General features: G+C 42.0%; 2 protein-coding genes across 4 annotated transcripts; one reads left to right on the forward strand and one right to left on the reverse strand.

Moving 5' to 3' along the window:
• Positions 1 to 2399: 2399 nt before the first annotated feature.
• Positions 2400 to 5832, forward strand: LOC108049802 (transferrin). Its single transcript, XM_017131125.2, has 5 exons — positions 2400 to 2533; positions 2597 to 2839; positions 3456 to 4551; positions 5206 to 5590; positions 5651 to 5832. Exons 1-5 carry the CDS (start codon positions 2434 to 2436, stop codon positions 5750 to 5752), a joined length of 1926 nt encoding a protein of 641 aa, XP_016986614.1. The 5' UTR covers positions 2400 to 2433; the 3' UTR covers positions 5753 to 5832.
• A 498-nt stretch (positions 5833 to 6330) lies between these two features.
• On the reverse strand, positions 6331 to 26052 carry LOC108049799 (cytosolic purine 5'-nucleotidase). Of its 3 annotated transcripts, XM_017131117.1 has the most exons (9): positions 24767 to 24891; positions 24288 to 24707; positions 23354 to 23442; positions 8803 to 8876; positions 8527 to 8740; positions 8321 to 8467; positions 7791 to 7911; positions 6758 to 7720; positions 6331 to 6696 (listed from the first exon to the last, which is right to left on the reverse strand). In XM_017131117.1, the coding sequence occupies exons 2-9, from the start codon at positions 24663 to 24665 to the stop codon at positions 6556 to 6558; spliced, it is 2127 nt and encodes a 708-aa protein (XP_016986606.1). In that variant the 5' UTR covers positions 24666 to 24707; positions 24767 to 24891; the 3' UTR covers positions 6331 to 6555. The 3 variants fall into 3 exon arrangements, with proteins under 3 accessions (XP_016986606.1, XP_016986608.1, XP_016986607.1); XM_017131119.1 differs by lacking the exons at positions 24288 to 24707; positions 24767 to 24891 and adding an exon at positions 25698 to 26052; XM_017131118.2 differs by lacking the exons at positions 23354 to 23442; positions 24288 to 24707; positions 24767 to 24891 and adding an exon at positions 19376 to 20056.
• Positions 26053 to 26210: the final 158 nt, after the last annotated feature.

Consider the following 26210-nt stretch of genomic DNA (forward strand, 5'->3'; position numbering starts at 1 on the left):
GCGAAAATAACACGCGAGTGCCGCCAACGCCATTCAGGGTTGCGCAACGGCTAAGCCGTGATCCGCACCATCTGTCAAGACACTCTGTCGGTTTCCGAGTGCTGTTAAGCGCCATTTATGGCGGGTTTTTTAAAAATTTACATAACTCAGAGGTTGAAAAACTTATAAACTTATAATGTATTATTAAGCAAAATCTTAAAGGCTGCCATTGTTTTGTTTCTCGCGGGAAATGGAAATAAATACAACAAATTACAACTGCTTGTTGTTTATATAAATTAATTTAATTTTAAACGGGTTTTAGCCTATCTTAGCTCCCAGTTAATGAAAAATATAATAATTTATATGGTATAAAATAAAACATGTATTGCGTTCCTATGACTATGCGATCAAAAAGAAAATCAAAGAAAACACGGCTGTAAACGAGACGATTCCCATGTAATTTATTTCCCTGGCAACAAACTACGTGATTATTTGCTGGGTGCGGCTCCATAACTATTACCTGGCTTCCAGATAGCCTCCGCGCCAGAGGACTGCTGATAAGGGTCCACCCGGGGCCAAATGGGAAAAATCCCAACCCATTGGAGCTGATCCGGGGAGATTCCCGTCCGTTGCGAGGCTTTTAACCTTGCCCAGTGAGCCGAGTGTCTGCGGCATTGCATGCGGCATAATAAACAATCTAATTCTGTTCTGTTCTGTTCGATTCCACTAGAAAGATCCCCCGACGACACACCCACACACCCACGACAGTTGCCATTGTGATCTCGTTTTGCACTTCATCACTCAATTGCCGCCCATTTCGTTTCCCAACCACGCCCCCAAAGTCACGGCTTGCATTTTAAGCAGCTCGCCAATTTCAATTTCGCCGCTGTGGGGATTACTTTGAGCTGCACTTGGCTGATGCGGGTGACTAGCTACATAGGTGATCCCATCACATCCCGCCAGCGGAACAGGTTCTCTGCCCGGCTCGAATAAACAAATCCCCTGATAGCGAAGCAAAAATAAAACGTATACTAGAGACTAGAGAAGATGGAGACTAGGGAATGTGGCATGCCCTTACCCAAACGTATACTAAAGTAAACTAATGTCTAGTTCTAGTCTATGAAGATTATCTGATTGCCAGTCAACTTTTTCAAATCATAATTCATCTTTAATCATAATTAGCTGATAACGAAAACTAATGGAATATAAAGTCAGTTTACACTGCTCAATAGTTCTTTATGTTGTTAAATAACAATTAAATAATAAATATATTCATCTATAATTACTTGGAATAGAAAATGTTCTATGTAATATCGGTTAAAGGTTATAATTTATTTAATATATCACTTTATAAAGAATAACAAATTGTATATGTAAATAGGTGACTTGAAATCTTTGACCAACCAACTATGATGTCCCCTCGTAGAGTATAACTCAACAGGCAATTACTCTTAATTTGTTTGCTTCCAAGAAAAGTGAATTTAAATCAGCCAAATCATTAGATGAATGCAAATCAAAACAGAACCAAATCTGCGAAAGTAAAAAATAGGTTTGCAAAACTGGAACCCAACACAATGGAAACTCAGTGGCTGGCTTAAATGCGTTGGTATATCTCTGGATAAGGGCTAAAATCGGATGATTTCCCCTCGAGGAGGTGACTTAACCGGTTAGGGAAAATAAAATCGACCGATTGGAGTATCTCATGGATATTCAGATACTAATACACAGTGCAACAGAAAGCTTAGCTATCATTTATATAATTCAATTAGTGCCTTGAGATCAGCCAAGTCTTCACATATATGGAGTGTACTATGTGCAGCGATCGATTAGGGGATCAAGTGCCAAGACAATTAATTGAAGAGGGAGGCTGTTTTATTAAGAATTTCGAAAGCAATTGAGCTTATGGGGATCGTCAAGTAGGGTATTACAAAAATAGTACTTTATGTTCTTTGTAATTTAAGCAATCATAAAGGATTGGCTTAAAAAATTAGTATGGATCTACGAATGATTTCGGTAAAGAGAAAGTAGTGTTTGGACTTAAAAAAAAAAATAATAAAAACTAAGTACCAAGTTCTAATTTCGAACGATCGTAATATACTCTGTGCAAAGCGGAGATTAGCGTGCCAAACTTAAGGTAGATCATGGACAGAATAATGTATTAAATGGTTTGATATTATGGTATAGCCATACATCAGTGTCGCAAACTGGTTTACCAGAGGATAGGCCTGGATCGCCGCCCACTGAAATGCCTCCTCCCGCGGTAGAAAAAAAACCGGTCCCCTGGACTATCTTTCTTTATTGTCATTATTATTATTCCTCCTTGTCGAGTGGCAAACAGAAGCGAAAGAGAGCAAACAAAGGGAAAAGCGAAGAGCACGAGAGCCGGGTATTAGCCGGCTATAAAAACCCCAGCCGGCATCGCATTCTCCACAGTAGAGCTTCAACTGTTTCGAGATGATGCCGCAGAGAGAGACCCGCACCTGGCTGCCCTTGGCGGTGGCCGCCGTCCTGCTGATCCTCGGACCGCAGGCTACCCGGGCGGAGGAGCCCATCTGTAGGTGACCTCCAACCGGATGCCCAATGGAATCTCGTTAACCCCGTTTCGAACATCCCGCAGATCGCCTATGTGTGCCGCAGATTTACCTGGCAGAGTGCCAGCAACTGCTGGCCGATCCCTCGGAGGCCGGCATCCACATGGAGTGCGTGGCTGGACGGGATCGGGTGGACTGCCTGGAGCTGATCGAGCAGCGCAAGGCCGACGTGCTGGCCACGGAGCCGGAGGACATGTACATCGCCTACCACCGCAAGAACGAGGACTATCGAGTGGTCTCCGAAATCCGCACGCAGCAGGACAAAGAAGGTGAGTGCTGGTGTCCGGGAAAACAACAAACAAGTTGTCCAAACACATAACTAAAACCACTGACAAAAAGTAGCAATTGAATAATAATTATAGGGTATTTTAGCTACACAGTATAACAGCAAAGGAATAGATGGCATAGGTGGTGTTTCGTGGAAAACTTGGGTCTCTGAAAAAGGCTCGAATGACCAATTTTATTAAACTGAAACCAATGATACCGAAATGAGTGACAAAAAGAAGCAATTAAATAATATTTATAGAGTATTTTAGCTGCACAATTGATAGCAACAACACAAAAATGCTGAGTTGAGGAGTTTTGGGTTAAAATAAGTAGCAATTAAATAATATATAGAGTGTAATTTATATTTACAAACTGAAAGCAGTTTTAAGCAAAGGCTCTAAATCTTAGAAACTGAAGCCAGTATCCCAAATATTGTGAGTGGCAAAACAGGTACTCTAACCAATAGGCTCGAAGGACCATAACTTCTGTGACTAAGTAGAAATGAAAATGAAATGGAAATGAGTGTCAAAAACGTAATTTAAAACAGTCCCATTGCGTTTTCGATGTTCTTAATCACTCCACCCATCCCTTACTCATCCATCTCCGCTTACCCCGCAGCCCCCTTCCGCTATGAGGGCATTATCCTGGTGAAGAAGGACTCCCCCATCCGCACCCTACAGCAGTTGCACGGTGCCAAATCCTGCCACACCGGCTTCGGTCGCAACGTGGGCTACAAGATCCCGATCACCAAGCTGAAGAACACGCACATCCTGAAGGTGTCCGCCGATCCGGAGATCTCCGCCACGGAGCGCGAGCTCAAGTCGCTGTCCGAGTTCTTCACGCAGTCGTGCCTGGTGGGCACCTACTCCACCCATCCGGATACGGACCGCCTGCTGAAGAAGAAGTACTCCAATCTGTGCGCCCTGTGCGAGAAACCCGAGCAGTGCAACTACCCGGACAAGTTCAGTGGCTACGACGGCGCCATCCGCTGCCTGGACAAGGGTCAGGGCGAGGTGGCCTTCTCCAAGGTGCAGTACATCAAGAAGTACTTCGGTCTGCCGGGAGCGGGGCCGGATGCCCCGCCGGCGGAGGGCAATCCGGATGGGTTCGAGTACCTCTGTGAGGATGGCACCCGACGACCGGTCACCGGACCCGCCTGCTCCTGGGCCCAGCGCCCCTGGAGCGGCTACATCTCCAACGAGAAGGCTGTCCACAACACCGAGCAGCTGCACCAGCTGCAGACGCGTCTGGAGCGATTCTTCGCCAACGGGCTGCAGGCGCAGAACAAGGACGCCGCCGCCCATCTGCTCATCCAACCGAATGCCGTGTACCACAGCAAGGATGCGGCCATCGATCCCAAGGTCTATCTGGAGCGAGCCGGCTACAAGGATGTGATCGAGCGCGACGGCAGTGCCATCAGGAAGATCCGACTGTGCGCCCAGGGTGATGATGAGTTCGCCAAGTGCCAGGCCCTCCACCAGGCGGCCTACGCCCGCGACGCTCGTCCGGAGCTCGAGTGCGTCCAGTCCACCGATTGCGTGGTGGCCCTCTCCAAGAAGGAGGCGGATCTGGCCGTGGTGGCCGCTTCGGGATATGCCGATGCGCGTCGCAACCAACTGCAGCCGTTGGTCTACGAGCAGCGGGCCGAGGACGATGTCGTGGTGGCGGTGGCAGCTCCCGGTCTAAGTCGCGAGACCCTCCAAAAGGCTAGCACGTGAGTAGATCAGTGGATGCCAATCAAAAAAATGTATATCATAAGTATTTACAAAAGTTAATAGCTTATTAATGTTCACATATACAAAGTTTAAACTATGATTTACGAAGACCATAATCGATCAAGTGCTTAACTCACAAATACTTGAGGATTACTTTAAACCATCTTTTTAACTGCCTAGGTAATCCTCTAGTGATCGATCAGACCTTAAGTGATCAATTCGTTCTTCATTTTAAACCCCCTTGAACCCCCAACTTACTTTAATGTATGCAATCAATAACCAATTCATATCACAAGTTATCACTAATGATGATTTAAGTGAATGATTAATTAATGATAGTAGACCTAAAGTGTTCGCCATAATTGATCAAAGACTAAGGGCTTTCAAGTCCTTAACTCTCAAACATGGTTAGATCACTTCGAATTTAATGATAGTAGAGCTAAAGTTTTGGCTATAATTTACTAAAGACTATAAGTAGACCTAAAGTTTTCGCTATAATTTATTAAAGACTATGAACTTTCAAGTCCTTAGCTCTCAAACATGGTTAGATCACTTCGAACCATCTTTTCAACTGTCTAGGTAATCCTCTAATGATCAATTTAAACCTCGACCCCCCTTTCTTTAATTAATAATATGTGTATTCAAACCCAAAGCAAATTCGATGAGAACTGCGGACGCTCACGCCTGGCCGCTGCCTTCCTGAACAAGCGACGTAGTCTGGACGCCTGCCACGTGTCATCCAGTCCCGATGGCGAGATCCAGATCGTGCGCGCCTCCGAGCTGGAGAAGCACAAGGATGCGCAGCTGGTGTGCCCCAGTTTGGAGCGACGACCCGTCACCGATTTCCGTGCATGCAACGTGGACCTCAGCCTGCCCCGGGCCATCTTCGTCAGAACCGATACTAGCAGCGTGGAGCAGGAGACCGTGAAGCACCTGTTCTCCTTGATCTCGGACAAGTTCGGTGCCCATGGCAAGTTGGTTGATGTCTTTGCCCTTTTCGGCGAGTTCCAGAAGGGCAAGAAGAACGTTTATTTCAACGTGAGTGGTCTCCCTTCTTTCCATACTCATTGCATTCTGAATGTGTATCTTCTCCCTCAGGACAAAGCCGTTCAGCTGACCACGGAGATTAAGAACGAAGTCCAGAACGAGGAGATCTACGCAGATCTCCAGTGCGATGCTAATAAGATCACCAAGCAGTGAGCAGGAAGCGGATTTTACTACCCATATCTCCTGCAGCATCTCATTTTGCTTCAATAAATTTTAACCTGAATATTACAAAACTAAATAGTTTTTAATGAAGAGAATTATGGCTTCAATTGTTTGAACTACTTATGTTGTGACCAGAAAGCTGAATAGTAATGGATCGAGGTCACCAAACCCTATTTGCAGCGTACCATTACTTGGCTAAATAATAATTGATTAGCTTAGAATTTTTGTAGCTTCTGAAAGTTAGTTTGTCGAGTGTATTCTATATGGCAACGAAAACTAGTCGTAAAACTAGTCAAAAATAGATCAAATGTTATTAGTTACATGTTCAAGCCTAAACTTTTAGAGGTATGACACTTTAAAATTAGGTTTTAATAGCTTAAGTCATGAATGAAGAACTTGGGGTTACATTTCCACAAAGCTATGAAAAGGATAACGCTCACCAACGACTATCTGAAGCAAATGATTACATAATGCTTTTCGCAACCCCTCATCAATTATTCACACCAGGTTGTTCTTGTTCAATTACAGCAATTTATAGTTTTAATTAAAAAAAAAATACACATTATATGTATGGAACCAGCTAATGTATAATGTTTAATGTATATATCGTATATGGTATATAATTTCACATATCTGTGTTTGGGTAAAATCGCCAGGGAAAATCGTACGTTTCACAATTGCTTCGACCACAGTGTGGATTTTGGGATGGGTTGGGGTTTTTGGGACGTCGGGGAAGTTTGAGAAGAAAATTCGTTGATCCAAACATTCTTACTGGGGGGAGGGGGTCGCGGCTCCTAGTCTTCGGAGGCGTCGCGCAGCGGCTGCTCCGTGGAGGACTCGGCACCACTGGGCGTCTCCTCCTCCTCGGAGTAGTCCTCGTCATGGGTGTGGGTCACCACGGTGGGCGTGGAGGGACGAGTGTGCACAATGGAGCTCTGCAACATAGGGTGTTGGCTTACAAAAAGGTTACATATAAATATGGAGATCATGTCTTACGGCGCGATGCAAGTCCTTGGTGTCCTTGGCCTGCTCGGTGCCCGCCACAATGCGTGCCGGCTCATCCGGCGATGCTGCCACCGAGGAGTATCCAGTGACCGCCGGAGCAGGGGCCAGCGCTGGAGGCGGCTGGTGGGCCTGGTCGTGGGCTACCGTGGACTCGTGCGGCAGGAGCATGGCCGGAGCTCGGAACATATACGAGAAGGGGTAGTAGATGAGGTTGAGCAGTGTGGCCGCATAGACGTCGGCGTATCGCACCACCTGGCTGGAGAAGAAGGTCTGGCGCGAGCCGGAGCGGAAGAGGGAGCCCATCATGCCGTAGGACATGTCCATCTTGTGCGTCACATCCCGGATGCAGGTGCGCAGCTGCGAAATGTCCGGCTTGACCTTGGCACTCGAATCGAGGTCCCTATAGAGGTCGCCCAGCTTGATGTCCAAGTTCTGTAGCTCCGCAAACAGCTGGCATTCATCCGTCCACACATGCAGCTCCCTCACCAATTCCGGCACAATGAGGAAGGTGCGCCAGCCACGGATCTTCTTCGATTTGAGAATATCGCCAAAGATGTGGTCACCCACATACAGGACATCCTTGCCCTTGGCGTTGATGAACTTGGTGAAGAGCTCGCAGGAGCCACCCGAATACACCTGACCCGGCTGCAGGGGTCCAATGTGGGTGCCGATCTTCAGACCCCCGGTCTTGGTGTCCACCTGCCGCAGAACGGTGCCCTCGTCAAAGAAGAGCGGCTTGCGGGCATCCACCACGATCACGTCGAAGTAGCTCTTCCAGTCGCGATGCGGTTCCTCCGGAGTGGCGCCATGTGGGAAGTCGAACAGGTAGGTCATGATCTCATTGGTGTACGTATAGTCGCTGTTGGTCAGCATGAAGAGTTTGGCGCCCGACTCGCGGATGCGCGACAGAACCGTGGGCAAGCGCTCGTCCTTCTTCACATAGTGTGCCATATTCTATTAATCGGATTACAAAGTGGGGTTAGAAGCATACACTGGTATATGTAGTCATCCTAGGAGCACTCACCTGCGTGGTGCGACGCTTGAGATCGCCATCGGAATGCACCCAGTCGACGGCGCGACGCACATCCTGGAAAATCGACTTGTAGGTGAAAAGGAAATCGCCAGCTTTGATGCCACGCTCAACGCTGTCGGGGGAAAGAGAGAAAGGAGAAAGTAGAGAAAGGGAAACAGAGGGGGCGGGGGAAGAAGACCAGAAGATGCAGATATAGGGGGACTACGAAGTCGCTTTAAATATAAAATAGTATAGCATTCAAGGAGTAACCACCCTTTGTACTCATCTAAATTATTGCAAATGATCCGAACTGGATCATCAGAAAAAAAGAATTCTAATGGTCAGCAGTATAAATAAGTAATAAAACAGAGAAAAGTCCAAGTTGAAAGTTTCTGATACTAGTAGTAGATATTGATGGTAACCCCATAAATCTAAAGATAATCTCCAATTAAAATAATGGCGAAAGGGTGTATTAGTCGAAGCTAACACGGAACATGTAACAAGTGCTATAAGATATAATCCAGAATAAGAACCCCTCTTACCGCACAAATTCGGAGCTATTGGTGAAGAAGTCGGTGAGGCAGGCCAGGAGATAGGTTTCCGGCAGATTGAAGAGCGTGTTCAGGACATACACACGCGACTCGTCCAGTTTCAAGAACTTGTTGGGATACAGCTCGTACACCTGGTGACTAAAGCAGAGAACTCCAATGAGACTTTTGTGTCGTGATTTGCCGACGACACCACTTACTGCTTGATGAACTCAAAGCCATGAACGCAGACAAGGATGTTGCCGTAGGCATCCACTTTCAGCAGATTGCCGTAGAGTGTGTCGAACCACAGGCCACGAACCGGGAACGTGGGATCGTACTCGAACTGAAGGATCTCCTTCGGATAGCCCATGGAAACCAGGCGCTCCTTAACCAGGTTGAAGCCCAGTTGCTCGTACTGCGGTGACTTGTACTCTGTTTAAAACGATATTTATCATTAGTTAGTTGTTAGTTGAGGGCAATCATCAGCCACTCACCTGCCAAAGTGTAGTCCATGTCGAAGCCATAGTACTTGATGTTCTCCAAATGCAACGATCTGTTCACAAACACTCTGCAAAAGAGGAAAGCATCGTTTGTTATTATATGTATTGGGACAGATTTAATAATATTGCATACCCTCGGGCTTTAAAAGAATTATTGTTATTACACTAAGCTCTCAAAGATTTCTTCAGCTTTTTCTATTTTTCAAGATTACTTATTATAAACAATGCCCCATTGTCTTACCAATTTACAGATATAATTTGAGGGTTATTTGTACCCCAAGAATACTCTTAAAACTGCTAATTGGGACTTTTATTTGCTGCTATTATTTTACTAAAGTATATATTTTGAGTAGACTCTGATTTATTCAGCATGAACTATTTATATTTAATTTACTACTATATTTTAGAACGCTTTGATTTGTTGTCGATCGATTTGGCAGATCATTCGATTTGAACTGCCAGTCAATGGGTTATCAAACTAGCATGGAATCGCGATTGAAACGGCGTGAAAAAAGAGCCTCGAGTGGGAAATTGCGGCATGACAATGTCGTGGAAAGCGTGTGACATTCAATTTTCAAACTTTGTCGTCGCTCTTTGATGGTGACAACATCCCCCCTCCCCCCTTCCCCCATGGCCATTTCCATTTTCCGACAGCCGGAGGCGGTACTCAGACTCAAATCGCCGCGGCTTCGACTGCAATGGCAACTGCGGTCAGCAATTAGTGTAGAAAAGTTGTTGTGGGCGGCCAAGGCGGCACCACGCCCCTTTTGGCTTTTGACAGACTTTGTATGTGTGTGTGTGTGCGAACCACGCCTCTTTGTGGGAAAACTCATTAGCGGGATGAGCATGGACAACATGTTTTGAGATACCCTAATTTTGGGTTTTACCCGGGAAAAGGTTACTCGATGATTTCGATTAATCATGGTTGGGAAATTATGCCTTTATTAATCCAAAAACTTTAATTTGCTTCGCTTGTTTCGCTTGCTTCCATATTTTAAATACTTTATAATGTTCACCGAATCAATAATTCTATTAATCAAGGCTGGGGGATTATACCAACAAAAGAGCATTGCAGTTTCGGTTTTTTACTACCTAATTCCCTGGATTCTTCTTTTTGGATTTGGAGACAGTTTTTTATGTGTGTGCATGCTGAGCGTTTATTTATTCTGCTGTCCCTTTTGGCAATCCTGGTCCACTTGAACGTTTGCCAAATAAGCGAAAAAGTTGCATCCTTTTTGGGGCCCAATCTCCTTAGCCTCATCCTTATCCCGCCGCCTCTCCTTTGACCAATCCTCCTTTTTTAGCCAACATTGTTGGTTGATCTTATTTGTGGTGTTGTTGCTCTGACCTTTTTGTTGCTTTTGTCAACCCAAATTCGAACAGAATGCATAAATCTGAGACAAAACGCACGCCACAAAAGGGGACAGCGTTTCGCTGCAATAATTAATTTTTCCTTTTCCCCAGCTGAAAGCAGCTTTGCCAATTTTCCAAACACAGCCAAGAATGTTGTTGACTTTTAATCGATTCGGGGTTAAGGGTGGCAAATAATAATATTTTGTAGTGACATCGGTGTTATATAAATTTAATAATTGTCTGGTATATCGCTGTTTAGATGTAAGATTAAAATCAATGTAACATGTTTTAAATATATAAATTTAGAATACATATCGCTATTGTTGATCTATGTATGGGCCACAGAAATTGTAATATACATACGTTAAACTCTCGACACACATCACTAATTCGAGGTCAAAAGGTACAGATTTTCTGATGGTCAAGTGCTCGGCACATTTCCGCCAAAAATCGCCAAGATGACTAAACGGATTAATTCGAAATCGCCGCGGCTAAAAATAGTCTAATAAATGCATAAATGAAATGTCACTAATCCGCCGTTTGTATGGGTTAATTGTCACTGCCAGCGGATTGCGCGTCAATTAATGCGACTGATTCCGCGGATCTATTAATACGATCCGAGTCCCTGGGAAATAGTTAGATTGGGTGCCCAGATTATTGATTGCGATGACAGAGACATGTGGCCTGGGTGCCATTTGCTCATGTTTGCCTTTCGATATACGCTGCGTATGAGCAATGTTTGTATGAGAGAAGTCACAAGTTTTTCATATTTTCTTAGAAGGGAGATGGAGGGTGTTTGCCATTCATTTGCATTGATAACAAACCGCGAAGTATTGCTTGGCGAATTCGGAGCTCTCAATTCCATTGGCTGAATGCTCAAGTGCGTCAACGAACTGATTGGCAGTGTTTTGTTTACACCGCCAAGCGATGCGATCAACATTTTCCAGCGTCAAAAGGTCATCGGTACACATTAGCATCATTTATACAAATGTACCGCCCAGTGCACATTAAATACGTGTTTTTCTGTTTTTAGCTGATTATACTTTTCATAATCGGTCCATTGACACTGGCTGAATCAGAGCATCCGATTTGAACGCTTTTTAAATGGACTTATGCTCAATAATTGTTTAAAAGTTTATCCGGCTTGAGTTAACATTCTATGATAGTTGAACAAATTTAACAACAGAGTGGCAAGCCGAATTTTAAAGAAATACGTTATCCTTAAAACGTATAAAACGATCGTTCTTAAGACTTTTATACGATATGGTCGTCCGATTTTATTAAAAAAATATAAATGCCATATAAACAGCAAAAAAGTCTACTAAATGTAAACAAATTAATAAAATGACAAGACTTTTATTTTAACGTATAATGCAAAATTGCTTAATGTACAACTTTTGCATTATACGTCAAAAAAGAAAAATGCTGTTAATGGGAATAATATATCAAAAGAAGCCAATTGTTAGGGTTAACTTTTATAGACTTATAAAAACATAATCTGGGGCCAATTCTAATCAAATTGCAAACTGTGTCAAAAATAAACAAATTAAAACCAATAATTGCAAAACAAACATTCTTTTAGAATATGGACCTTCTACAAAGCGCTACATTAATCCTTGCTTTAAATTTGTTTGACTTTAAATTTAATAAACATTCATTTAAAAATAAACTATAGGTGGTATAACCTATATTTTGATCTCTGGTGTTATTTTGGTCAATACTCATCTTATTATGAAGTTTTTCATGCTCAATAGTTTCGAATTCATGTGGAACATTTTGGTTTGGGTGTTAGTGAGACTTACGCGTGGTGCGGCTGCTGCAGTAGCCACCACAAGGACTCGGTTGCTTCGGCTCCTGCCGTGATCTTGGTGTCCGTGACAGCTGTCCAGGACATGCCAGTGCCACCGCCACTAGATGCCGGGAAATCCCCTGTTCTCGAGCAGTCGAAAGTGGCATTCAAACTTCTTGCACAGTTGCCGTTTAGCCAGTCGTTATTGTTGTTGTTACTCAAGTTGTTATTATTATGCATTGTTAACTTGTTTACGTTTCCTAACAATGCAATGAAAATGTGTGGTCGGTGGAAATTGCTTTGCTCAAGTGCGTATTTCCTATTTATTTCGCTCCCTTCTTTGGCTGTCGAAAATGGGAATTTATGTCCGGTTGCGAATGCGAATGCGAATGCTTATCGCTCTGCCAGTACCAGTATATGTATATACATATGTAGTGTAGTTTTACCCCCCGAATGGATTGGCCCTGCCAGATAGTCTGCTGCCCGTCAAGGATTGTCAAGTGGAGTTGCCCATGTCCTTGCAACACCAGCAGCAGAGGGTTTATTCTGCTGCTGTTGATTAGATTCAACTGCATTCCAGGGGGTAGAGCATGCCCCATAATGGCCATAATTCACCGCCCTCCTAAATTGTCCTGGCCAAATTGGGTTTGCTTGTTAAATCGAAATTCATATCATGCCAATGCAAGTTTATCAATTTAGTTGTCATCCCTCTTCAGTGTCCATCTCTGCCAGCCCTTTGTATTTTCTATTCCCTCCCTTGGACACGTGGTTGCCGCTGGCCAACGTTGCGTATGCGTCATGGTAAGTAATCCCCATAGCAAAGCAGTTGCATTTCTATTTTAAGCCATCATCAGCCAACACCCACCCACCGTCGTCATCGTCATTATCACCATCATCATTATCGTTCTCCTAACTGGAGCTTGCAATTGCAATTGAGAGATTTGAGCTCCAGTTGCTGACGTAGTCCAGCTGCCACGTGCCACTGCCCTTTGGACAAAACCTGAGCTATAAGATTCTAGGGGGATAATAACTAGCCAGTACAGATGGTACTAAACACAACAATTGGCAGCCAATCAGCGGGTTTGCAAAGGGTCAGCAGGAGTACCCCTTTTCGCTGAGGCAACAACCGGGCAAACAGGCCATCAATAATGATAAACTTATCATTAACAATCACGCGAAAGCACTGATTAGACAATCAACAACTTCTGACAATTAAAATTGAAGTAGTTTTCATCAAGCAAAAACTTTTAATAAAAAATATCAAAGCTGCTTGTTTAAATATAAACTTGAGTACTTATTGCTATTAATAAATGTTGAGTACAACAATTTATTTTTTAAGTTTTTTAAGGCTATCTTTCCTACGGCTTGTATTGTATTGTGAGCTCAACAAATATAGATGAAATGATTTTATCTTGACACTACCCATAAATTTGTATTGTTTAAGGCAATCCCGTCTTAAATCTAGGATATCTTTAATTGGTTGTTATTTAAAGGGCCTTAGGCCATAAGCCAGTATCAACAGAGCAATAATCAACAACTTCTTATTGTTGCGGTTAAGCTCTTTCTATCCCCGGGCTTTCAATTGATAAGTGAGAGCTCTCTAAATTCAATTATAACCGTATCGGCAATTTCCACATTCCCCTTCCCTATTTCCCCCCGCCCGAAACTCAATTCGGCCACAAGGTTGTGTCGGAATCTTGTAAGTCCTTTGGTGTTTCGGCTCCAATTAAAATCAAAATGCCAAACAAAAACAACTGGGGTGTGGCCAAGGTTTAGGAGGAGGGCTTCCCAGTTTCCCAGTTTCCCGGTGCCCCAGTATCCCGTATCCCATCATTAAAGCTTCCGGCCAACGAGCAGTGGTCACCTATGTGGTTCAGGGCGGCGCAATTGGGCGATAATTGACTTAATAAGCATAACCACAAAACCAAATAGCACTGCCCAACACGCACATACACATTTGTGGACATAAGAGCAGCACATGTGCTATTGCTACACTGGACAGCAGGAAGTCGCAAATTAGGAGATGTTGTGGCAAAAACACCTTGTCCATTTGCTTATTTTTTTATGGAAAAATACCCAATTCCCATCTCCTTATTTTTGTGAGGTAGAGATTTAACTACAACACGTGTAAAGGATTTCCAAACGTTACTTTTCCCAGAATAAGCACACAAATGAATTCAACTCATTGAATATAAATGAACATGAATTCAAAACAATGATTAAGTATTTAAAAAGTATCTCACTCTCAAAATAAGAAAATCACTATAATTTCTCAATGTAATTTATAAAAAAATTTAATTATATGATTTTTGTAATTAACTTTTCAAATTGCTTTGCTGTTAAAAACTGGTAAAATTTCTATCCATAGTTAAGCTGACTAGTGCCCGGCTGTTCAGAGCAATGGGACATAGCAATTCGCCGTTCACATCCGACACGAGTTTACGTCTAATTAAGACCTTAATTGCCACCACACACACTTGCAGAGAAAGAAAGAAAATGAAGGTGCTCGGGGAGCAGAATGGCCAGTGGACTTGGAGCTGGGAGATCTTGGCTCACACACAGGCACACGCACACTGGTACTCTAATCGAATCCTGGGAACACAAAAAGCGGGGGAAAATCGCTCGGACTGCGCTCGAGGCGAAAGCGAACTGAGCCCAAAAAAAAAAAAAAGCGTAGTCCAAACAAGCCGCCGAACTCGAGCTCTAAGCCGGGGGGGCACAATCCATTTAAAACCGAACTGCCGGGGTTGCTCAGACCCATCATGGTCATGCGTGGCACACCATTTTTATGTGCTCTCCTGGCGGCGCCGCTTCTGTGTAGCTTTTATTGTAGTTTAGCCTGCGATGAAGGCGGCTTTAGTAAACACTTTCAATTTCATTGTCAGGGGGCTTCATCGCGTGCGACCTTGACAGACCGCTGAAGGGTTCTGGGGGATGGATGGATGGATGGCTGGGTCCCCCCAATTGATTGAGGACGGCTTAGCATGTGAATACGCCGGACTTAATTAGCCAGCAAGGGCTGGAGCTCCACCCCCCCCCCCCACCCTCTATTTTGCAGCCCCTGCGATGCTGTGGCGTCCAATTTGATCTAAACGAACTTAATCAAATTGCATTGTGCTGAGGTTAATCCAATTTCAGAGACCCCCTGCTGACGACGGAGATGAAAGAGTAGCCGCCAGATTCGGAATGTCGGTATTCCGGTCCGCGCCATCCACGAGCTGCTCCACTTTGGGCAAATCCACGTTGTACCTACAGTCGAACCATATACGGATGCCCTACAACATCTGGTTCTCGATAGTTCATAGTTCATCGGTATAGGTGCCACGAAGAGTTACGGCCAATCGAGGACCTTTGCGTGGTAGTTCGCTCAGTCAAATCCTCCGGGCTTCATACACTGGGGCTGTGGCATCAATACCGTTCACTCTCTGCTTTCGGGATAGTGCCAATCTAATCTAAGTAACTATTAGATAAAGGATTGCCCCTTAATTAGGATAACTATGTTGCCAAATTTATGGAATATGCTTTTTATTCGAGCACACAAAAAGCCGCTGCATACAAGCCAGAGTGAACTAGATAAATTAAAGAAAGCGAACCCCAAATTGGAACCCTGTTCTGAAACTAGGTAGGCTAAAAGATTTTGAACAATCTAAGCGTTAGAAAATGAATTTGTGACTAAAATGCATAAAACCATTTGATAGGCTAATATCTGATTTTGCATAATAAAAGGCTTTATTGTGACCGCTTTATTGCCAAGCATAGAAGGATTTCTTGTTTTATGCCTAAAGGATTATATGTACGAAATCTTGAAATATATTTCAATAATAATAATATTATAGATATATTTCAAGTTCAATAGCTAAATATAAAAAGATGACCAACGCTTAATAACTAAAGCTTGTGCATATTATAACCTATTCTTATTTCTTACTTATTAAGTTTAAAAAATGCATTAATAATCATATGTTAAAACACTTCAAAATATATTCAGTTGAAATAACCGTACAAAGTACAACAATAAAATAAAATAATGTGAACATCCCCCTGCAACTTTGAACTCTTCAAACCAGAAACCACAATCCCCGTCCAAACACGCGCTTAGAACATTGTTGAATGCTAAGTTGCTGTCGAATGTTGGAAAACTATTTGCACCTGAAGATGAAGATGAATCTCTAGCTCCTGTTCCTGCCCCTGCTGCGAGTCCTTCAACTGCAGATCCAATGTGCTGCACGCGTGGCCACCGCTTAGTCAAAGGTGGAATATGTTGTTTGCATTTTAATGATGCACTGCCAAGGCAAATCGCATCGTATCAAAGTCGCCGAGAAGAGGCCTCGCCCACTAATCATCTCCCGTCAGATTGGATAGAAGACATAAACAAAAGTCGCGACCTAATCGAGAACGAAATGCCAAATTAAATTCTACATCGACCGCAAAATGCGTCCCTCTTTTTTGTTTATATACATATGTACGTATATTTCAATAAATTTCGACAACATGCAGATATATGTACGTGCAATTGCAAATATGGGGAGGTTTTCCAATTTGCAAATGTGACATTTGCCGCAAATTTTGTTTATTTTCTGGCACATCCCATTAATCAAATAATTTAGCTTGCGTCCAATCAAAATATAATCAGCTACGGGGGCGTAGTGGGCGTGGTTCGACCCGACCTTGACTTTGATTTTGGGTGGGTATATCGTTCTTCATATACAGATGTGTTTAAATAACAGTGTTTTAGGGTTTTTGAAAATGAAAGTTAAACAAATTAACACTTTTATTACTTCAAACACCGCTGTATTTGCCATTATTTTCTATACACACATATTTTCTATACAAACTAAATCGATATTTAAGTCTATGAAAATCTACGTTCCTCTACTTCTTTGTTCGATTGCGTTAAATAATTATATGTTTACCTTCCACTTTGTTGCTGCTTCAGATTTCTTTATTCTTTGTGCTCAAACATTTTAATTGTGATATTTATTATTTTCTGCGTCTTAGAAAAGACTTGTCTATCAATAATATAAGTCCACATTAAATTAAATACTTGATTTATTTAATTGCAAGCATATTCAGAAAATGATTCTTCTGTTTTTCTGTTGTATGTGCTTCTGTTTTTGTTTGTGGTCAAAAATGTAGTTTTCGGATTAAAGCCCTACTATGAAACGTTTTATTTTTCGAATGTATCACATGAATAACAAGGTTTTCAGCACATTAAAATAAAATGAATAATTAAAAAAAAAACAGAAATTACTTATTAACATAACGCCCAATAAAAGTGCAGAGGCCTGGAATATGCATAAATTAGCCATTGAAAACGCCAGGCCGAAAATAATAATAATAACAATATTAAGTTTGGCCAAAAAGTTACGACAATTGAATTGGAAAAGCCAGTGGCATCTGTGTGTTCGGAGAAAACCAGCTCGTTTTAAAATAAATTTAGCATGTGAATTTCAATGGAATGCAAATTGCATTAAAGTTTTTCCTGCTGCGGCTGCTGCAGTGGCTCCTGCCCCATTTCCATGGCCACAGAATAACCACCACCACGACCCCCCGCCCCTGATGATTCCACACCATTCCATTCTCCGCCTTTGTCCATTCTCCGGCAGTCGTGAATGTTCGCGGCGTTTCCGGCTACGCAATAAAAGTTGCCAGCTACGTGACCCCCGCCGAGGAAAAGGGACGAGGAGGTCATGTCTGATTTAAGACAATCATGGGATGTCGGCAAAAGGTGAAGTTGGTCGCGAAAGGTACAAAGAGCAGCGAACATTGTTTGCATTCGAAAGCGCCAAAGGGATAAGGGGTTAAGAGCACCGGGGCAGGTGGCAGGTCACGTTGCTGCAGCTGAATTAAACCCAGGGCAGCCCAGGGGTTAAGCGAGTAGTTGTGCCTTGAGAATCATTTGCCAGCTCACCAATGTGAAACATAAATATGCCAATTTAGCTCAACGACGATTGAGGAATAGCCCAGCTAGCCCAGCTAATCTGCTCTGATTGCAGTCGGAGATTAGCCTGGTGGCGACTCATTAAGCCAACTGCCGCGTTGACAGCCAGAAATTTGCATTAATTGACTCACAAGCGAAGAAATCAAATAAACCGAAATTAAATGATCGAACGGTGGGTGGGAAAAGGGGGAGGGGGCACCATTGGCGGCAATTAGGCAGCCTGCCAATTGAATGGGGGAAACGTGAAAAGTATGTTTGTGTGGCATGGTCAAGGCCATGTTCATAACTGTAAACAGCAGTTGGGCTTGTCAAGTAGACCACCCACTCCCCGCCACCTTATGTAACCACTTGACCCCAAAAAGTAGGACCCTCAAAATCATAGAGATAAGAACCTATCGTATCGGATTTAAAAGCTTGGTAAACCCAGCGATATGATCAAAGGTTTGCCACACATTTTTGCACTATATGGGCATGCAAATAAATACACTCGTATATCACTGCTAGTCCACAACCCGTGTGACTCATAGTGAGAAGAAGATAAGGGTGCATGATTCAATCAAGATTACATAGGGAGATACGCATACCATGAACTAAGTAGCTGGAAAATTTGGTCTATTTAACAATGTGCCATATAGGTTATGTAACCACACTAATTGATCTATCTTAGATCATCGTATTTAATATTCATAGTACAGGCTTTGTACTGGCATCTTTTTAGTAATCTCTTCAGCTCTTTACTGAGTCACTTAAATCATGATTATTATTAAATACTTGCAAAAATGTTTGCCAGCATGAAATTTTATTTATGTTTATTACATAGTTATATAGCAATCAATGGACAGCTTATATTTTGTATTCATAAAAAGCTGTAGTATACTTTCCACAATCAAGAATGTTCGATTGATAGGAAATAATTCATTCATTCTGGAATGTACTTTTTAAGAACGAAGGCAATATTATATTTCTGTTATTGGATGCACTTTGTTCCTTGTGTGATTAACTGAGGATTACTGTGCAACTGTGCGAAATTGAATTAAATAAACTAAATGTGATCAATCCAGAAGGTATGTACGATCTAACTGCCTTTTAAAAATTCAAAATAAGCATATTCCTAGTCAGCTTTCGGTAGAATCTCTGGCTAGGAAATGGTTTTGGTAGATATTTTTCATTCAGACTTTTTTAGATGTACAATCATTTAATCGATCTAGGATGTTAGATCTACGTAACTGCCCTTTTTAGCTTTGATGCCCGTTTTCACGAGCTCATGGTAAGCTTAAATTAGGTTTTAAGCTGCCAAATTACCAAATTAACATTCCATATTTATGACATTGCTAGATGTAAAACAGTTTGATCGGTCTAGATTTAATGATCTTTACTGCCTTTTGTATCTACTCCACTCGAAAGTGTATATCTCTCATGGGAGTATTTTGAAATATCCAATTGATCATATTTTATGTATTACCGCTCTGTGGAGCACCGCTCACCTGTGACCCAGTTCGCGCTTGTGTCCATGGTAACCGCCAACATCTCCGCCCAACGTTAATCCATTGAGCACCGACTGATCCATGTCTGTTTCCCCGATCGTCTGCGTGCGTTCCCGCTCCCTTTCTCGTTCCCGCTTTACGATCGTGGAAGTGTTGATGCCGGGACTGGAAATGGAACTCGGACTGGAGCTCGGACTGGAGCTCGGACTGGAGCTGGAATGTTTCTGCAGCGGATTCTGCTTCTGCAGCTGTTGCTGCTGCAGCTTCTGCTGTTGTTGTTGTTTAGGCTGTGGCATCTTGGCGGTGCCGCGGATTACAAGGCCACAAATGCTGCGCCGCGTCGCTGCTGCTGCTGATAAAGCTTTTTCGCCCAGTGGGTGTGCAAGTGGTTGAGGGGGGGGACGTGCGATAAGTATCTTATCAGCTGTTTTCGGCGGACGTCTACGTCACCGAGATCTGGAGTTTGGAATGGATCTGAATGGCGATCGTGCGTGGCAGCGCGGTTCACTCTTGTCGATGATCGGTTTAGGTAACAAAATAAAAAACAAAAAAGTTTTGGGACTCAATTCGGAATTTCGATTTCGATTCGTATTTGGAATTGGATTTTCCTCGATTCAGTTGGCTTTGGGCGATACGATTTTCGAACGATTTCGGTCAACGTTCGAATTTCAACTGAAAGTGCAATGTGGAAATGGAAATGGTGGAAGGAAGCGGCGGCTGAGCAGTCGGGCAGAAAAGAGAGCGACGAGCGCCAAACTCTCTCCGTTTTCACACTGTCGGCAGAGCGTCGGCGTCGAAAGCTTTGCTCTTTCCCGTTCGCTCGCTCTTCCCCACTCTCACTCTCTCTCTCTGTCTAGCCGCCTTTCTGTTGTTGTTGTTGCTGTTGGGGACGGTGTCAACGTAGACCGTTCGGTTGTTGTTTTGATGCCTTTTATGCAATAAACAAAAAATGTTTTCTACTTTGTTTTGCTACCCATCACTCGGTGAGGGGATGATCGGTCCTGGTCACACGCTACACCGAAGAAAAACAAACAGCTCAATTAGAAAGTAAGAAACCATTTTAAAGTGTGATCAATGTCAGTCGAGTTGAATTTCACATTTTTACACGTCTTTCTCATGAATTTCGTAATCATATTAAAGCTGTGTTTGTTTAGATTTTGTCTGTACATTCCATTTCATTCCATTAGAAGAGATCTAAGCTAAATGAAACTTCAAACTCTTTACAGAACGAAAGCGACACGCCTAATCTGTAATCTGTGGTAAATCTTTTTTAGATATTCTCAAATCATAAAACAAAAAATTGTTTAAATTGATTTGTGATGTAACTGTTTTAGTGATGATCACAATACTTTAAGTGTACTGGGTGTCGGCGGTTCGTCACTCCCACTCCCGTGTTCCGCCCGCGCTCTCGTTTATCTTCACGCCCTGCTTGCTCACTCAAAAATAGCTCCAATGGCCAAACAACAACAAATATGGCAAACAAAACAACTACAATGACTACACCCACTTGTGCGCATGGAAATTTTAGTGTGCCACTCTTGGAAATGCTTGGAAAGCGGCAAAGAAATGAAATTATGCACACAAAAGCGAGCTACACACGCTCACAGCGTAGGTTGAGGAAATAGTAATGGATTTGCCGAAATATTTCCTTATCATTTTGGTAAAAACAAGTGGCTTACACGGAAAGAAAATGTTTTAGAATTCAAATATTATTCCATCTTCTCCAGTGAAGAATTGTGACACATTTAACAATTGCTTAAACAACAAAGGAATCTATTTGAGCGACGGATCGACGGAATTTAAATAATTCATTAAAATGGCAAGGAAAATGAATATGCATTAAAAGACAATTCAAATAAACTCTATACCAGATTCAAGATCTTAAATACTTCAGATCAAGCCCCTGCACTTTCGTTTAACAGTACACTTGCTGTGCCCTCAACTGTACCCAAATATGTAGTTATGTGGCACACTCTTACTATTTATGGCAATGTGCCCACGCCCCAGCAGGCAACAAGTTCCAATAAGTGACAGACACTGAGAGAAAAGCCTTCAAGATTTAATTAAATTAAGAATAATATCCTATCAAATATTTTCGATGTATTCTATTCTAAGATTTGCTAAATTAAGCCACTTTTTCTCGGTGTACTTACTAGTGCGTGGGGTTTGCGACTTGACTAAGTGGAATTTTTTGTGTGCTCGACTTTTCACAGAGATTTTATTGGGCGATACAGATACAGATAGGCGATCGAACGCTCTCGATTCGCCAGCGGCATTGACAGCCCATAAATCGATTCGATTTTGTATATGCAAATCCCTGTGACACCTCAGAATGGCAGCAGCATAAACAGCAAGGCACTGATATACATACATGCATGCATACGTATTGCCAAGCCAACAGATATATGAGCGCATTAATTATGGGCTCAATTATAATTTTGATGGGCGCGGCGGAGTTCATGAATATTTCATCAGCCATTTGCATATTCATTGCCATGCTCATATTCCATAAGCCCATATTTCATCTCGCATTTCTGGGGATATTGGTGTGGGGATCTTTATCGATCAGTCCAACTGGGTCTTATATAAATGGGCCTTTCTCCCTCACTGCCCACTCACTTAACACCTTTTCGAAACGTCGTGGCCGAATATAGAGATAAATATTCTTAAAAACTATAGCATGCACTTTGCATCGTGTCAATGTCAACACACAAGCACAGGTTGAGATAAACGCACACTGCAGTTGCTGTTGGCACTTGAGTGTCTCCAAGTGTCCACTCACTTGCATCTACGCCTAACAAGCAATTCAGAGGGGACCCCCTGCGCCCACCACCCCGCACCCCTCACCACTGTCACAGTCCAACAAACCTCCCCCCCCCCACACACACACACACACACACCTCATCAAGCCACTAAAACCGGGCGATAATGGGCAGCGTCACAAAATATTGTAATCAGCAAAAACAAAAATGGCAAAGGAGACGATGGGCGGCAAAAAGTAGATGCACGAGGGCCTGCATACCCTGGAATGTCCACACAAACATATTCTAAAATATTTTTTTTTTCAGATTTTACAAGATAAGATAGGTGTATCTCGAGCTAACCAGAAAAAAGCTCCAATGCTTCATCAATAATAATAATTCTACAATACAATAATTAATACTTCCTAATTGTCACTTTGAAGTAAAAAATGATTAAATACTTCATATGTAATACATTTGTTATTCGTAATGATATTGCAAATATTAATAGTTTTAAGTCCAAACTTTTTAAAAGAATATTTTTATATTTTCTTTTAGTATTTTATTTGAAAATAAAAATTCAAGCAATAAAGGTTATTTTACTAATTTTAAGTTCAGCTTGTAAACAATATTTATAAAAAATATTTATTTTTAAAATTTTTTTCTGTTAGATGGTTCTGAACTTTCTATTATATGGTCTTATTTAATACACTGATAAACTGAACTAAAACATGTACGGTACTAACTTTAAATATTGTATGTTTCCATATGATGTCAAGTCCCATACTCCCAAATTTCTGCCTAGACTAATGGGCGGATACTATCAACATCAGGTTGTCAAGCGAACGTCCCCGTTTCGTGTGGATTAACTAGCTAGTCGTTGTTTTTCCGCTTGTTGTTGTTTTGGCTGCGAGATAAGAAGATAAGGCCGTAGAAAACCGCTCGCACTTGGCATTGACCGTGGTATATGGACTCTATTTATGAAAAAATCTCTCTTGAACAAATGTCGCTTACACTGAGCAAAAACAATTTAAAAAGTTTTCGATTGATTTTGGTCACCGACTTAAAGATTCTTCTTTATAAAGCTTAAAACTCGGTTAAATTTATTCTAATCGTCTTGAAACATAATTAAAACTATGGTTTTGTTTTTGGTTTGTAATTGCTATTTCAGGCTTTTGAAATCTTTTAATCACCCAGGCCTATTTATAAGTTTTCGTTAAAGCCATTTTGGACTCACCTGTGGGCCGCTTTGCGGTAATACTTTTTGGGCAGGGCCGAGCCTGAGCTGGGTCCCGGGGTATTCGGTGCAGAATCACTCATGTCGCACTGAAAAGAGACGAAAATCGGAAAATTAATGATCTGCCTTATCAGCTTCCCCCACAGCAAACACATACATACGCTGCGAATTTTAAAGTAGTAAAATTGAAAATAAGAATGGGAATGAGGCTGAGGCTGAAATTGAGAACGCAGGCAGTGCGGCAAAGCAATCAAAGTGCTTGGAACAAAAACAATAATATATAGAATCCGAGGAAGGGGCGGTTTACGACTGGGGGTGGCAACTCTGGCCAACCTCCTTTGACTGGCACAATTGGCACAAGTTTAATGAGTTTTGCTGCAACTGATTGATGTGCTGCTGTTGCAGCTACCTCCCCCCACCATTCCTTCTATACAGAGCTCAAAAATATTTTTAGGTTCAAAATATAAAAGTATATTTATCCTTAAGCGAAGAATTATTAGGTATGCTTTTATTTATTACACCTACAGCCTTAAAAGTATTTCTCTGCCTTTTTTAAGATACTAAATGATTATCTAGAGAGATAGTTTGATCTTAAATTTGGATAACTTTGTCTTGAATGATCCTAATTTTCCAAAATGCGAAGTTAAAAGATTCCCTGACAGTTCATGTTTTACTATTTCTAAGAACCTAGATTTTTGAGTATTTTACTTAGAATGATACCGCTTAACATATAAATAAGTACATATATTTCCTATTCGTGTGAACATGCATATTAATTGTCTACTATTTCTAAGATCTTCAATGTACCTATACAAATACCATTTATCTTGAAATATAGTTATTGACAAAACATTTTGAACTAGAGTTCACTGTTTCTCCGATATTAAATTGGCAAACCGTTGAAGATTTTGTAGGATTCCCTCAGTGTACTTACTTGGTAGTGCGGCAGGTCGCAATAGTCCCTCTCGAAGGACTTGAGCGGATCCTGCGGCTGAGCATCTTCGCTGGGCGTGGCCTGCATTTTGCCTAAACTGGCATAGGAGCAACTTAACTTAAGGCTGTTGCTGTTGTTGTGCCTTCGCTGGCAATTTGGGACACCGATGTGGATGGGGCGGATACTTGGATGGAAGGTACTCGTGTTGCCCCCGCTGATGATTTTCCCGATTTCACTCGGTTTCTGTGAGAGTCGCCTCAGCTGAACAATTGCGACTTGGTCTGTGTGAGTTGGATGGCTTAAGGTGGCTGTTGTTTCGGATCTGCTTGTTAATTGGCGGTACTGCAAAGTGTTTGTTAAACGGCGTAAGTTTCTCATTGCCAACTTAACAAAGGGTGAGTGCGTGTGTGTGGAAACAAACTAAAAATGTGTGTGTGTTTTTGTGAGTGTGAGCAGAAAACTTAAATATACATACATACCTGGTACTTGGGAAGTTTCTAGAATTACACTATTATCTTTAAATAGGATTTACTAAGGTCGGCAAAGATCATTCGTTCGATGCTAAATTTGGTATCTGGGCATGTAAACACTCTCTAATGTACATATTTGGATTTTAATAAAGCTGTAATCATTCGAACGATATGCAAATGGAAAGCTGGATAGATAAGCCCTTTAAGAAGTCATAAATAAAAAAAAAATAATATGACAATGCAGTTTTAGCAGATATTTTTGACTAAGTCTGCAAATTTGTTGTTTAATTTATTAAAATAACAGCTTGTATTTTGGAGTCATATATCCTTAAGCTTGTGATCTTAAATAATAGTGGTATATGCATATGATAATTATATGTTTTATATGTTTTTTTAGCTATTAAATATTTACTTCGTAGAAAAACTAAAAGATATTCATTTTACCAGCTTAGTATAAAATTACTGATATAGCCCTTTGATAAATATCTATGAGATATTTCTGTTTTCTGCGACATTAAATTTTCTTTATGATAGTTTTTAATAAGAACCTAGTGTTTTGAAAGCCAGCCCAAAAGTAGGCAACCTTTTTAAGTTTTAGTTAAGTGCGTGAGTTCAGGCTAATTAATCGTGTTTTTTTTTAATGCCGCTGTTGATTTTGCTGCGTAATTGCAGCAAACGGGTATGTGCGCCTTGTTGTTGTTGCTGCTGCAAGGTGCCGGCAAACAAAATCACATGACACCCCCTCTAATTGCACATATCGATCTATCAAAGGCCGGTCATAGGGCAAGAAAAATGGAGAAAGTAACGCCGGGGGGCGGTGGCTCTAAAAATATGCCCATATCCATATCCACTGAGAAGCAGCAACAACATGACTCATCTTTTGGGCCACAAAAAAAAAAGAAAGCAGTAAAAGTACTAGGATTTGGAGGTACATAGTTACCTTCTGGGTGCCTGGATTCTACGATTTCTATAGGGTTTCGTGTTCAATTTCTTGGGTTTTTTCCGAACTTCCAGCTATTTTTGCACTCACGCACGCGGCAACGATTTCATAACACACACTCTGTCCGACGACTTTCGGCGTTTTCAAAAGTTTTCCAAAATTTCCATCAAACTAAAATAATGAGCGGCGTCGAATAATGTGTGTGGCAAGCTTTTCTTTCTTTGGTTGGACTTGTTGTTTTTGTTGTTTTTTTATCTATTTTTGTGGCGTTGCGACCGCTTTTCCGACTGCTTTTCCGCTTGTTTTTCTGCCAGATGATGCGATGTTTAGCATATCAACAATTTTGCTTTCCCTTCGATTTTCGTTTACATTTTGGCCTGCAATTCTGACAGTTCGAGCGCAGGCGCTGTGTTCTCACCTCTCTCTCGCCGATAAAAAGCCGATAAGGCGGATGGCAAAAATTGGGTTTTGGAGAGCAAGGAATGAAGAATATGCAATTGCCGGCGAAAAAGC

This window comes from Drosophila rhopaloa, unplaced genomic scaffold (assembly GCF_018152115.1).
Source record: "Drosophila rhopaloa isolate 14029-0021.01 unplaced genomic scaffold, ASM1815211v1 contig_3, whole genome shotgun sequence".
Taxonomy (NCBI): Eukaryota; Metazoa; Arthropoda; class Insecta; order Diptera; family Drosophilidae; genus Drosophila; species Drosophila rhopaloa.